This window comes from Aulonocara stuartgranti (genome assembly GCF_965226115.1).
Source record: "Aulonocara stuartgranti genome assembly, chromosome: 15".
Lineage (NCBI taxonomy): Eukaryota > Metazoa > Chordata > Actinopteri > Cichliformes > Cichlidae > Aulonocara > Aulonocara stuartgranti.
In genome coordinates this window covers 14,378,303-14,391,316 of record NC_138951.1, presented here as the reverse complement: position 1 = coordinate 14,391,316, position 13,014 = coordinate 14,378,303, and the positions used below count along the sequence as shown (strand labels likewise).

The following is a 13,014-nucleotide window of genomic DNA, read 5'->3' as shown; positions in this document are numbered from 1 at the left end:
TATCTTCTTTTAAGGAGTAAAAACTGCACAGTAATGTCGCTCTCCACCGCACGCTCATTCCTGTCAGAGGCTTGTTATGGCGAACAGGAGCTCGACGCTAACTCCGCTCTCATGGAGCTGGACAAAGGTGTGTTAGCTCGCTGGCTAAAGACTTAGCAAATGGTTCATTGATTGTGTTCTGATCCGGTGTGTCGTTTTTCGTCATGTGTTAAGTGTTAGGGACTATATGGAAACTTCCTGCTTTGTTGTGACTGGAGAAATTCCTTTATTTTCAGGGTTGCGGTCGGGGAAGCTCGGTGAGCAGTGTGAGGCTGTGGTTTTGTTCCCCAAACTCTTCCAGAAGTACCCCTTTCCCATCCTCATCAACTCTGCATTTTTAAAACTAGCAGACATCTTCAGGCTCGGGTATGATTGCTTTATAGTGGTGTGCGGATCGATACTGAAATATCGATTCTTCCGATACCAGCAATTTATGTTCTAGAATCGATTCTCATATTATAATATCGATATTTTAGAACTCTGGGGTAAATTTGTAGATTTCCATTAAAATGAACGCAGTGGAAAGAAACTATACAATTCGGATCGTCTAATTTGGAAGGAACTACTTCCTCTTACGCCTTTCATAGTCATATGCGGAATACGGCTGTATAAATGTGTCGCAGCCCCTGGCGTGCACACTCACAACAATGGCTGCGCGCAAACAGAGTCCTGTGTGGACACGTTGTTGTGGCAACACCACTGACCTCGTCAAACACCTCTGAGTAAATCACATCACAGAATATGATAAGCTTATGTTGAGGCGAACTGAAGAGGAGGACAGGGACAGGTGCTGCTAGGGCGAGACAGACGTCTCTCTTGGTATCGGATCGGAAAGGAAATCAGTGGTATCGCACATCACTATTGCTTTAGATGATCATTTATTTATGTATTTATTTGTTAAAGGCTACTTTACTGACAGTTGTTTCCCACTTTCTTTATAGCTGAATCTAATATAGGCATCCGAATGCATTTCAGAGTGTAGAGAAAATTTTAATAACATCTCCTAGTAATTCAGCGTACAATTTAACCACAAGCCTAAGCCGTCATGCAGTTCACATAATCACTCTCAAGCTAATGCAAAAATAAAATAAACTCTGAAACACCAAAAAATAACAGATAATAGATTTTATTCTTATATTTAATGTCTAATTGCGTGTCTTTGATGTCTCTAATGAACTTGATGTTTATCAATCTTTAAAAGTACAAGATACTTTAAACTAAGCATACCCAGTAAACTGATCATTGAGGGCAGGCGTGTTAATGTGTAATTGTGTTGTATGAAAAGTATGAATAGATGTAAGTACAGAGGAAAAAATGTTGGTGTGAGGAAGGTTTTAAAAATAAACAAACTATAATTATTCTTCATGAAAAAAATGAAATAAAAAAAGTTGTATGAAAAGAGAGAGAGAAGGTTCCAAATAAGAGGATTTGGGGGGGGGAAGTGAATTTATTTCACTTTAAGAAAGAATAAGAAACAAACTATTCTTACTTAAGTGGATTTTTCAAACTTTAATTTTATTCAAAAGTGCCTAAATAAATAAAGGTGTGCATCTTATGCACTTTTTAATAGAATGTTGTTGAAGTTGGTGAGATCTATTTAGAAGATGCGAGAAGTTAAAGATGAGCTTTACTGTGCCACAAACATCTTTATTAATAGAAGCTTATTTCTCTTTTCCAGTAACAACTTTCTACGTCTCTGTGTACTCAAAGTGACTCAACAGAGTGAGAAACATTTGGAGAAGATTCTCAATGTGGATGAGTTTGTGAAACGGGTGTTTTCAGTCATCCACAGTAATGACCCTGTGGCCAGAGCCATCACTCTGAGGTAATAATGTGAAATCATGAATAGACACGAGTGGCGCATCTGACCCTAGCACACTCTTCTGTCAACCCTCTGCATGTCCTCCTTCACTACATCTACAAACCTCCTTTGTGGCCTTCTTGCCTGGCTTTGGCATCCTTTGCAGTATATCCAGTGTCCTTCCTCTGCACATGTCCAAAACATCTCAGCCTTGCCTCTCTAACTTTTACTCCAATATGCTCAACCTGAGGTTTCCTTCCTTTCTTATCCTGTGCATTCTCTGTGAGAATTGTAACATCTTCATCAAATTACCCCAATACACTTGGGTTTTAAGGGGTATTTATTATTTTCTTCTTTTTTTTGGGTTGTATGGAAGCCCCAAACGCAATTTCATTGTTCTTGACAATGACAATAAATAAATAAATACTAAATACTAATACTACTAGTCTCCATCCACTCCACCCTGCCTGCACTTTCTTCTTCACCTTTGTTGTGCACAGTCTTTTTCAGTCATCTCAGATTTTTCAAAAGAAAATTCCTGCTGTCTTATGTGTTCAGGATGCTTGGTAGTTTGGCCTCCATCATCCCAGAGAGGAAGAATGCCCACCACAGTATTCGCCAAAGCCTGGACTCTCACGACAATGTGGAAGTCGAGGCAGCCATCTTTGCTGCCGCAAGCTTCTCTGCACAGTCAAAGTAAGGAAACGATGACTAAAAGTGAGCTCTGATGTATGGGATGATGTTTTAGATGATCTAATTGTGGTGTGGCTTTTTAATTAATTAATTCTTTTTCATTTTCAGAGACTTTGCAGCTGGTATTTGCAACAAAGTTAGTGAGATGATTCAAGGTAAGATGTTTATTCTGTATTTAAAATGTCTCAGATCACGTGAAGATAAACGAGAGCTGTCGTGGTTCAAAGCTTCATTATTACTGATGTCTTTTGTTTTTAGTTTTCTCACTAAAAAAAAAAACTGAGTGCAGCTATTCTTTTTTTTTTTTTTTTTCATGCTGAAATCACAGAGAAAAAGAAACACAAAAGACTGCAAATACACATTTTGCTGAACCCAAATATAACCCAGCAGATAACATCTGCATCTTTTACATAACGTTTGCATTGATCTTTTCTTCCGCCTCAGGTTTAGACACTCCTGTGGAACTGAAACTGAAGTTGATCCCCATGCTGCAGCACATGCATCATGACGCCAGCCTGGCATCCAGCAGCAGAGAGCTTTTACAGCATCTGGTGAACTCTTATCCTTCCACCCCCATGGTCATCGTCTCCCTGCATACTTTCACCCAGCTGGCCGCCTCTTCCCTCATAGATATCCCCAAGCAGGTAGACCCAATTTGCTCGCACACAGCAATGCCTCCTTTCTTTCGGTTTGTTGTGGTGAACCTCTGATTTGGTTCCTAATCTGTTTGCAGCTGCAGCTCCTCCTTCAGTACCTAAAAGATGATCCGAGAAAAGCTGTGAAGAGACTTGCAGTTAACGATTTAAAGCTCCTGGCTAAAAAGGCTCCTCACCTGTGGATAAGAGAAAACACTCAGGTAGAGCCCCAGATGGCAACAGTTGCACTGTAGGGTTGTTGTGATGTTTAAAATCTGTCTGCAATCTAACAGCTTTTACCTTTGCAGGTGCTGTGCGAGTGTGCTTTGACTATCCCCTACAACAGTTTGAAGCTGGGGATGTTGGCCGTTCTCGCCACCCTCTCTGGAACTATTGCAATCAAACAGTATTTTAGTAATGTGGGAGGTAATGTTTATGCTTAAATCGCTGCATTTAGGAAACAAAGAATGCCACTCTGAACTGATCTGCATTCTCTAAAACTTTCTTCTCAGGTGGCTCTTTGGTTCCACCCCGGCTCACTGACCTGGTTAAGTTGGCACAGGAATGCTGTTACCACAGCAACCTGGCAGTAGCAGCTCACGGGGTCATAGTGCTCACCAACATTGCCATTTCCTGTCCAGAGAAAGGTTAGTTAGACTGGGCAATAACCTATTTGGTGGATGCTTTTAATTCTTAATCAGTGTGGTAATATTTGTTGTTGTGTGCATCTCCCCCTCCTCAGATATAGTACAGCTGGAGCAGGACACAGTTTTGGGAGTGGAGTCCCTTCTGATGCTGTGCAGTCAGGACAACAGCCCCAGTGCACAAGCCACACTGAAAGTAAGACATTAGACCCCTGAGGAGGCAGAGTTTACATTATAAAACATCTGAAAAAGTACCACAATGTATTTTAATTTAAATTTGGAAAACTGGTTTGGTTTGGCTGGACTTTTAAGAGTTACAGGTTCATTGTTACTCCTGCCCTGCTCACTGGACCAATTGAAGTTTCTCATGCGTACATGGTTCAGGGATTTGTCTGACAGAAATGTGTAACGGCAGCTGGTTGACGGTGGTTCCTGGAGGTTTCTGGTTCTCACTGGATGAAATTAGTTGCGAAGGATCTGCCACAACAAAAATCTCCCAGTGATTGCCTGGGTTGAGCGCACGTTGCCTGTAGTTCTTCATGTTTGCCTGAAAAATACTCGTTAACTATTAGAACTATTTTTCTTTAATACCAGCTGCACAAACTTTGCAAATGAGGTGAGAATTATTTTGGGAGCGTTTCTCCATGCCTCTCCTTACATTCAACTCATCAGCCAACCCTTACCTACATTTTGCTGTAGTAACACCCATCTCTGCATTTTCTTGTTTTCAACTTTAGACAGCTCTCACCTCATTGGTTAAGCTGCTGAAAAGTCGACCCCATCTCAGCCAGTCTGCAGTGGAATTCCTGCTCGGCCAGCTCCACTTGTCCTGCGACTCCTCTCGTGTTCTCATGTGTCACGCTCTGGCGGCCATCGCCACCCACCTGCCTGTGCTGGGGGACGGTATGCTGGGGGATCTGGTTGATCTCTACCGGGTGGCCAGTCACTCGTCCACCGATAAGCAGCAGGAGCTTCTGGTGAGAGATGTGCAAGGGTTCACGCATCAGCTGATGTGAGACTAAATGATACATGATGCAGTTTTATTTAGCCTTCATGTTTTAATAGAAGGTAGAGGAACCTCACAGGAGCATCCTGTTAATATTTACCTCCTTGTTTTACTGCCTTTACATATCGCCGATTTCTAGAGTTTCACACTCATCGCCCCCTACTGTCACTGCTGCAGGTTTCCTTGGCAACAGTGATTTTTGTTGCAAGCCAGTCGTCTCTGTCAGCCGAAGTGAAGACTGTCATCAAACAGCAGCTGGAGAATGTTGCTAACGGCTGGACGGTGTATCGCATTGCACGGCAAGCCTCGCGCATGGTGAGATCTTTGGATCAAAACGGTGTTGCAAACAGCCACGAAGTGCCTCGGATCTCCGGCAAGATGATTATTTTCTTATCGTTCACCTGCAGGGATGCCACGAGTTCTCCAGCGAGCTGTACCAGTGTGTGCGGACTCGTGTGGCCTCGGAGCACTTCTACTTCTGGCTGAGCAGCCTGAAGGAGTTCTCCCAGGCTGAGCAGTGCCTGAGTCACGTGGAAGACGGGGACTACAGCGGAGCCATGAGCGCCATCGCAGAGGCCTTGCGCTCCTACCAAAAGGGCATCGCCTCCCTCACAGTCAGTTAACTGCCAGGCATCTGCTTGTCAAAAAGCATTAATACTGTTTATCTATCACCAGTGACAGGATGCTGAGAGCTGCTGATAGCCAGTGTGGAGAGGGGTGCCATTAGAGCTGATTTCAAAGCAACTCTAACTGCTAATGACGTGACTCACCTAGAATCTCGTTAGATCAACTCAAGCCGCGCCACTATTTAACTGCTGTGTCCTTATTTATCTGATTAATCCCTCCCTGCAGGCTGCCAGCACTCCTCTGAGCCCGCTCACATTCCAGTGCGAGTTCATTAAGCTCCGGATCGACACCCTGCAAGCTTTGTCGCAGCTCATTTGTACCTGCAACAGTCTGAAAACCAGCCCTCCTCCCGCCATCGCAACCACCATCGCCCTCACTTCAGGAAATGAGCTGCAACGCTGTGGCCGCATCTCAATGCAGGTGACATGCTGAACTTTGGCCTGAGAGGAGTGGACTCCCTTTTATTTATTTACTTATTTTGAATTTGTGGTTACAGCATGTCAAAGGTCACTATTTAGGCTTTCTGTTAATGCACCAGCAAACTGGAGCAGATTGTTCATCATGCCGAAGAGGTATTTGCTTTTAATTAGGAGGTAAATTTGATTTAAGGTCAGTGTTCAATATAGTTTTCCCTTTTGGGCCTCCGGGTCAGTAGCTCAGTTTTACTTGGATCTTTTCACTGGACGACAAAAAGCCAGTATAATTATTTTATTTGCCTAGCTTTATCTAGAGGAATAAAAGCATAGTTGTGAAGCTGCGATGCGTTTCTCTTCTCTCCAGATGAAGGTGTGCATGGATGAGTTCAGAAGTCTTGCTGCTCGCTATGCTGACTTACACCAGTCGTCGTTTGATGCAGATTATGCAACCCTTCGCAATGTGGAGTTGTATCCTTAAACGCACATCATCATACTTTTATACTTCTTCCTTCTCTCTTTTTTTTTCTTTTTTAAATATCATCTCATAACTTATGTCCTTAAGTTTTCTTTAACTGTTTGCCCAGACAACAGCAGAGCTGCTTGCTCGTCTCCCACGTGATTGAAGCTTTGATACTGGACCCACAGGCTGCCAGGTGAGGGCTGCTCTGAGTGTCAACAAATAATTTGATTTGAATGGATCTAGTTTAGATTGTGTTGAGTTTTTCTGTACCGGAGTTACTATAGTTTTGTGTTTTCTTTACTTTTAGTTTCCAGATTTCTTGTTTGAGTTTAGTTTTGTTTCAGCTGTAAAATGCATTATTGTCACCCTGCTGGCCAGCCGGGCAATGTGGATATCCAAGTTTGTGAATGCGATAACTCCAGAACGAGGCAACATAGGAGTCTCAAATTGATACCATAGGCATATCTAGAAAAATCTCGGACAAGTTTGAATCTCAGCGATCAGGTTTTCTGAAAATCTTGTAAATACAGTCATTCGAGAAGGAAGTTGCCTCAGATTTTCAAAACGATACCACAGGTGTATCTTCTAGAATAGTCCAGATCTTCTGTTGTTTGAATATGTTTAGTTTCAGTCCAGTTTTTGACTTTCAGTGGTAGTTTTAGTGTTTTTAGCTATTGTTGCATGGAGGACGTGTGTCAAAGACTAGGTTTATGAAAATCTGCACATATATTACAATGAAAACACCACCACATTAAAGCAGTAGACTCACAGACTGGTAGACCTTCAGAATATCAGATAACATGTCCATCAGTGCCTCATCAGGCAATTTGTCATCGAATTTTTTTTACTAAACTAACAAATGTGAAACTAAGGATTTTTCCTCTATATTTTGGTTTTATTTTATTAGCTTTCAGCATCACACGTAGAGGTAGCCCTTTATAAGCTGCCCACAGATGTATGACAGTGTAATAAAAGTAAATGCACCTTATTTTATTTGACAAAAGCTCCTCCACTGGACCGTGTACTCGACTGATCTGTAGAGAAAGCGCTTTGCAGCAACAGGTCCCTTCTGTGAATTCCCCCGACATGTCTTCCATCTGTTTCTGTAATGTAGTTTTCAGGAGTACGGCACTGTGGGGTCTGTCCAGACGGAGAGCGAATATGAGCGACGGATGATGTCGGTCTTTAACCACGTGCTGGAGGAAGCGGAGAGCCTCACCAAGAAACACCCTCCTGTCTCACATCTGGTAAGATTAACACTCGGTACTTCATCATCGATGGTCTGGTACTAATGCCACAGACAAAGGAGTTAAAAATCCCAAATTGTGTGGATGAAATTATGTTTCTTTAGTCAGTCCGTGACTGTTATTTGTTAATGTTTTTTAACAAAATCTAAAGAAACGTCTTGTTTGCAGTTTTGTAATATTTCACACAGTTTGTGCAGAAACTCGTGCATGGCTTCATTCCAGGTACTCCGGCTTCCTCCCACAGACAAACACATGCTTGATAGGTTAACTGGTGATTCTAAATTGGCCGTAGGTGTGAATGGTTGTCCATCTCTCAGTGTTAGCCCTGTGAAAGACTGGAGAGTGTCACAGGGCGGTCTCCATAACTCCGAGTTGGATCAGTGGGAGGTGATGGATGGATGAATATGTAGAAACACTGAAAACATTACAATAATTAGAAATATAACCCCAAATATTAGAAGGGTTCTCAGGGGCTGACAACAAATGGTCTGGATATACTGTAGCTCTGACAAAGAGTCTGTGTTACCTTATTTAACCCTAGGACTTTAGTGTTCTTTTTGAACATCTCATAAACAAACACAGAAAGACAAACAACCAAAATCTATAATGTTAAAAGCAAAAAAAGCTAATTTTGCGGGGCTGCAAACTACCTCACATAACTTTCTGTGAACCTGTCGCACCGATAGATGAAGTCCGGTTAAAAAAATAAAATAAAAAATTGGAGAACTTTCATATTACAGTAGAGCGAGGGTCATAAAGGACCCCACTCAGTTGCTTTAAGGTTGGGGGAAAAAAATGGAAATGACAAAAATGAAGTGGGAGCAAATGATGAAAATGTGTTGCTTGTTTTTTCAGCACACCAGCTGTCTCTGTGATGCTGTCATAGCTTTGCTGAAGGTGCCGCTGTCTTTCCAGAGATATTTCTTCCAAAAGCTGCAGTCCACCAGCATCAAGGTAACTGTTTTTAGTTGGTTTAAAGAGAAAAGCACAATAATGATATGCATATTCTAAGGCACAGTCACCACAGGCTGTCTTCCCCCAAGCTAGCTGCTTATTGGACTTGGATAATAAGATTGATATCGCTTAGGAGTAGATATGTAGCTAATACAGGGAGACGGCAGGCTCAGCTCAGGACAAAGACTGGAGACGAGGTAAAATCTGCCTGCCAGCACTTCTAAAGCGCACTAATTCATATATTATGTAAAATCACCTCTCTGTGTTTTTATGGGGATTATGTGCTGGACTGTTTCTTGGCTGGGCTTCTTGGAAAGCAGTGCGTCGAGCCAAGAAATAGTCCAGGAAATAGCCCGCTGTAAGAGGAACGCATGAGACGTTTCCACAGTGTCACTTTAGTATTTTAACGTGTACATCTGTTTTGGTCGATAAGGTGGGTGTTCATCAGAGGAAGGAAGACATTCTTCCTTTGGTACTCTGAAGGTTTATGTGTGTTGTGTTTTTTCCAGCTCGCCCTTTCACCATCCCCGCGAACACCGAGCGAGCCAATCCCAGTGCAGAACACTCAGCAGCTGACCTTGAAGGTGGAGGGTGTGGTGCAGCACGGCTCAACTCCGGGACTCTTCAGAAAGATCCAGTCAGTCTGTCTTAATGTTACCTCAGTTCTTCAGAGCAAGACGGGACCTGACTACAAGGTGTGTGGCCTCAGTCAAAGTTTTTTTATGTACTTAGTTTGTATTGACACTTAAACAACTTAGACGTCACAAATCTTATTTTCATTGCCACTTTTACAATTGTTGCGACAGAGTACAATGCTAAACACAGATTTGTAAACTCTCTCTTTGTTGTCTAAATATCATAAAAATAGGTCTCCATGTCCTCATAAAGAGCATGTTATTGGTTCTAAAAGACGAATTTCCCAGTCACTATCCAGCCACATATATGTTGCAGGATATAGTTTCCACTATTGTCAATAGTAATAATTACAGATGACTGCAAATGAGTCCCAGTTTAACACAGTCAAGTGGATTTTTGATTTTGTATTTTTAAGTTACACCAGAAACTGAGATTCATCAGAGCAGGCAACTTTTCCCAGGCTTCTAGAGATTGATTTTGATGAGCCCGTGTGATTTGTACAGTGGGGCAAAAAAAGTATTTAGTCAGCCACCGATTGTGCAAGTTCCCCCACTTAAAATGATGACAGAGGTCAGTAATTTGCACCAGAGGTACACTTCAACTGTGAGAGACAGAATGTGAAAAAAAAATCCATGAATCCACATGGTAGGATTTGTAAAGAATTTATTCGTAAATCAGGGTGGAAAATAAGTATTTGGTCAATAACAAAAATACAACTCAATACTTTGTAACATAACCTTTGTTGGCAATAACAGAGGTCAAACGTTTACTATAGGTCTTTACCAGGTTTGCACACACAGTAGCTGGTATTTTGGCCCATTCCTCCATGCAGATCTTCTCGAGAGCAGTGATGTTTTGGGGCTGTCGCCGAGCAACACGGACTTTCAACTCCCGCCACAGATTTTCTATGGGGTTGAGGTCTGGAGACTGGCTAGGCCACTCCAGGACTTTCAAATGCTTCTTACGGAGCCACTCCTTTGTTGCCCGGGCGGTGTGTTTTGGATCATTGTCATGTTGGAAGACCCAGCCTCGTTTCATCTTCAAAGTTCTCACTGATGGAAGGAGGTTTTGGCTCAAAATCTCACGATACATGGCCCCATTCATTCTGTCCTTAACACGGATCAGTCGTCCTGTCCCCTTGGCAGAAAAACAGCCCCATAGCATGATGTTTCCACCCCCATGCTTCACAGTAGGTATGGTGTTCTTGGGATGCAACTCGGTATTCTTCGTCCTCCAAACACGACGAGTTGAGTTTATACCAAAAAGTTCTACTTTGGTTTCATCTGACCACATGACATTCTCCCAATCCTCTGCTGTATCATCCATGTGCTCTCTGGCAAACTTCAGACGGGCCTGGACATGCACTGGCTTCAGCAGCGGAACACGTCTGGCACTGCGGGATTTGATTCCCTGCCGTTGTAGTGTGTTACTGATGGTGACCTTTGTTACTTTGGTCCCAGCTCTCTGCAGGCCATTCACCAGGTCCCCCCGTGTGGTTCTGGGATCTTTGCTCACCGTTCTCATGATCATTTTGACCCCACGGGATGAGATCTTGCGTGGAGCCCCAGATCGAGGGAGATTATCAGTGGTCTTGTACGTCTTCCATTTTCTGATGATTGCTCCCACAGTTGATTTTTTTCACACCAAGCTGCTTGCCTATTGTAGATTCACTCTTCCCAGTCTGGTGCAGGTCTACAATACTTTTCCTGGTGTCCTTCGAAAGCTCTTTGGTCTTGGCCATGGCGGAGTTTGGAGTCTGACTGTTTGAGGCTGTGGACAGGTGTCTTTTATACAGATGATGAGTTCAAACAGGTGCCATTCATACAGGTAACGAGTGGGGGACAGAAAAGCTTCTTACAGAAGACGTTACAGGTCTGTGAGAGCCAGAGATTTTCCATGTTTGAGGTGACCAAATACTTATTTTCCACCCTGATTTACGAATAAATTCTTTACAAATCCTACCATGTGAATTCATGGATTTTTTTTTCACATTCTGTCTCTCACAGTTGAAGTGTACCTCTGGTGCAAATTACTGACCTCTGTCATCATTTTAGGTGGGGGAACTTGCACAATCGGTGGCTGACTAAATACTTTTTTGCCCCACTGTAGCTACAGCTTCCTGTTTCTTGTTCTGCAGCTGCAGCCCATTTGCTTCACTGTTGTGCAGTCAGAGATGCTCTTCTGCATGCAAGTCCGACCCCTGACACCTTGCTGCGTATATCCCTGCTCTCTCCTCGCCTCTTTCCTGTCTACTCTGCACTACCCGACTTTCAAATAAAGGCGAAAAGCCCAAAAATACACCTTAACTTTTGATGCTCTGATGCTCAGTTCGAACTCAGAGGTTGTCTTGATGACGTCTGCATGCCTAAATGCATCGAGATGATGCTATCTGGTTGGCTGATTGGATGTTTTCATTACTGAGCAGCAGAACGTGTATCTAACAAAGCAGCTTAATAGACATTAGCGTTGCTGTGAGTAATGAGCTTGTGATTTCTCTGAGGTGCTGTCTAGTTCACTATGTTTAAGAAAGGTCAGAGATCTTCTCAGCTGATCTCTAAAACTGGACAACTCACTACAACATAGTTTAGATGGATTAAATGACACAGATTAGACCAGTTTGACCAGTATAAACGTTTTAAACAGTTTTTTTCCCATTTCAGATTCCACTAGATACTAAAACAAATGAGATCAAGCAGCGTGTGGAGCCCCACAACGACTACTTCAGCACCCAGTTCCTGCTGAATTTCTCCATCCTGGGCACCCACACCGTCACCGTGGAGGCCTCTGTGGTGGATGAGAGCGGCATAGAGTGGAAGACGGGGCCCAAGACGACGGTGTCAGTAAAGTCTCTGGAGGACCCGTACTCCCAGCAACTCCGTCACCAGCTGCAGCAGGGCGGAGCTCAGCCCGCGCCACAGAGGAGCACATACACTCGCTTCTAGTAGCGCTTACAGTTTGACCTTCTGCACTTGACCTTGTAGAAATTAAATATGTACATATTTTTTAATGATTAAAATACCAAATTGATTTAAATAATAACTTAGTGTGTTTTTTTTTTTTTGTTTTTTTTGAACACTTTATTTTTTTTAACTCATCTATTTTATCTATGCTCATCTATGCTCATCTTTATATCTTTTGCTGTCTGGATAACATCAAAATGCCTGATTTAATGCAGCTTTTTAATTTTTCACATATTCTCAAATAGGATTTCTTGCGTGCAGTAGCCTCTCTGGGATAGTTTAATGCTAAACGTCCTTGGATTTAGCGTCCTACATACATGCAGTTGCACAGACAGCCAACAGGGGGCAGCCCATAGTAATTAACGGAGCATCTTCATTTGAAGACCATTACAATCTGTGCTGTCAGCCTCATATTTATCTAAATGACTGGTCTATAACATCATATTTAACACTTTCTTGATAGTTTAGCGTTTTAAATTTTTACCCCTCAGTTGACTTTCCTGTTATGTTCATCAGCATTTAAGCACCTAAAAGTGAGCTATAATTATTTTAAACTTTTATAATGTTATTAATTTTGCGCTCACAGCGTTCCTAAAATACCATAACGCTGTTTCTATCCTAGAGAAGAAAAGGCAAAGCCTGTTAAAAAATAATAATTATAAAATATCCACAACCAAATGTGAGCTTAAAAACTAACTGGAAATGTGCCGAGATGACTTCAGATGTAGTCATAAGATTTTTTAAATTTAATATTTATTTTTGTGGTCATAGACTGAAACCAACCATCAGCACTTCGGAGTCTGCGCACTCAGACTACTGGCAGGCGTCAGATGATCAAGCGAGAAGCGCTTAAAAAACAACAACATCCGCTTTTGGTTTTCAAAATCAAAGTGTCT

The 13,014-nt window shown here is 42.4% G+C and overlaps 1 protein-coding gene across 2 annotated transcripts; it reads left to right on the top strand.

The window, feature by feature from the left end:
- Positions 1 to 20: 20 nt before the first annotated feature.
- Positions 21 to 12,191, top strand: LOC309690092 (integrator complex subunit 7-like). 2 transcript variants are annotated; one of them, XM_082506953.1, is made up of 20 exons: positions 21 to 127; positions 276 to 405; positions 1,718 to 1,864; positions 2,399 to 2,536; positions 2,642 to 2,688; positions 2,978 to 3,177; positions 3,267 to 3,389; positions 3,477 to 3,594; positions 3,681 to 3,815; positions 3,911 to 4,008; positions 4,550 to 4,789; positions 4,996 to 5,133; positions 5,226 to 5,432; positions 5,671 to 5,865; positions 6,226 to 6,329; positions 6,446 to 6,514; positions 7,436 to 7,568; positions 8,424 to 8,522; positions 9,032 to 9,217; positions 11,819 to 12,191. In XM_082506953.1, exons 1-20 carry the CDS (start codon positions 34 to 36, stop codon positions 12,098 to 12,100), a joined length of 2,883 nt encoding a protein of 960 aa, XP_082363079.1. In that variant the 5' UTR covers positions 21 to 33; the 3' UTR covers positions 12,101 to 12,191. The 2 variants fall into 2 exon arrangements, with proteins under 2 accessions (XP_082363079.1, XP_082363080.1); XM_082506954.1 differs by lacking the exons at positions 21 to 127; positions 276 to 405 and adding an exon at positions 795 to 884.
- Positions 12,192 to 13,014: the final 823 nt, after the last annotated feature.

What these genes read in the sequence shown, in the direction of transcription:
- LOC309690092 (XM_082506953.1), top strand. Translation starts at nt 34, where the DNA reads ATGTCGCTCTCCACCGCACGCTCATTCCTGTCAGAGGCTTGTTATGGC. An exon ending in GCCAGAGCCATCACTCTGAG is followed by an intron (nt 1,865 to 2,398) that starts GTAATAATGTGA and finishes TTATGTGTTCAG; the next exon opens with GATGCTTGGTAGTTTGGCCT. An exon ending in GGATAAGAGAAAACACTCAG is followed by an intron (nt 3,390 to 3,476) that starts GTAGAGCCCCAG and finishes TTACCTTTGCAG; the next exon opens with GTGCTGTGCGAGTGTGCTTT.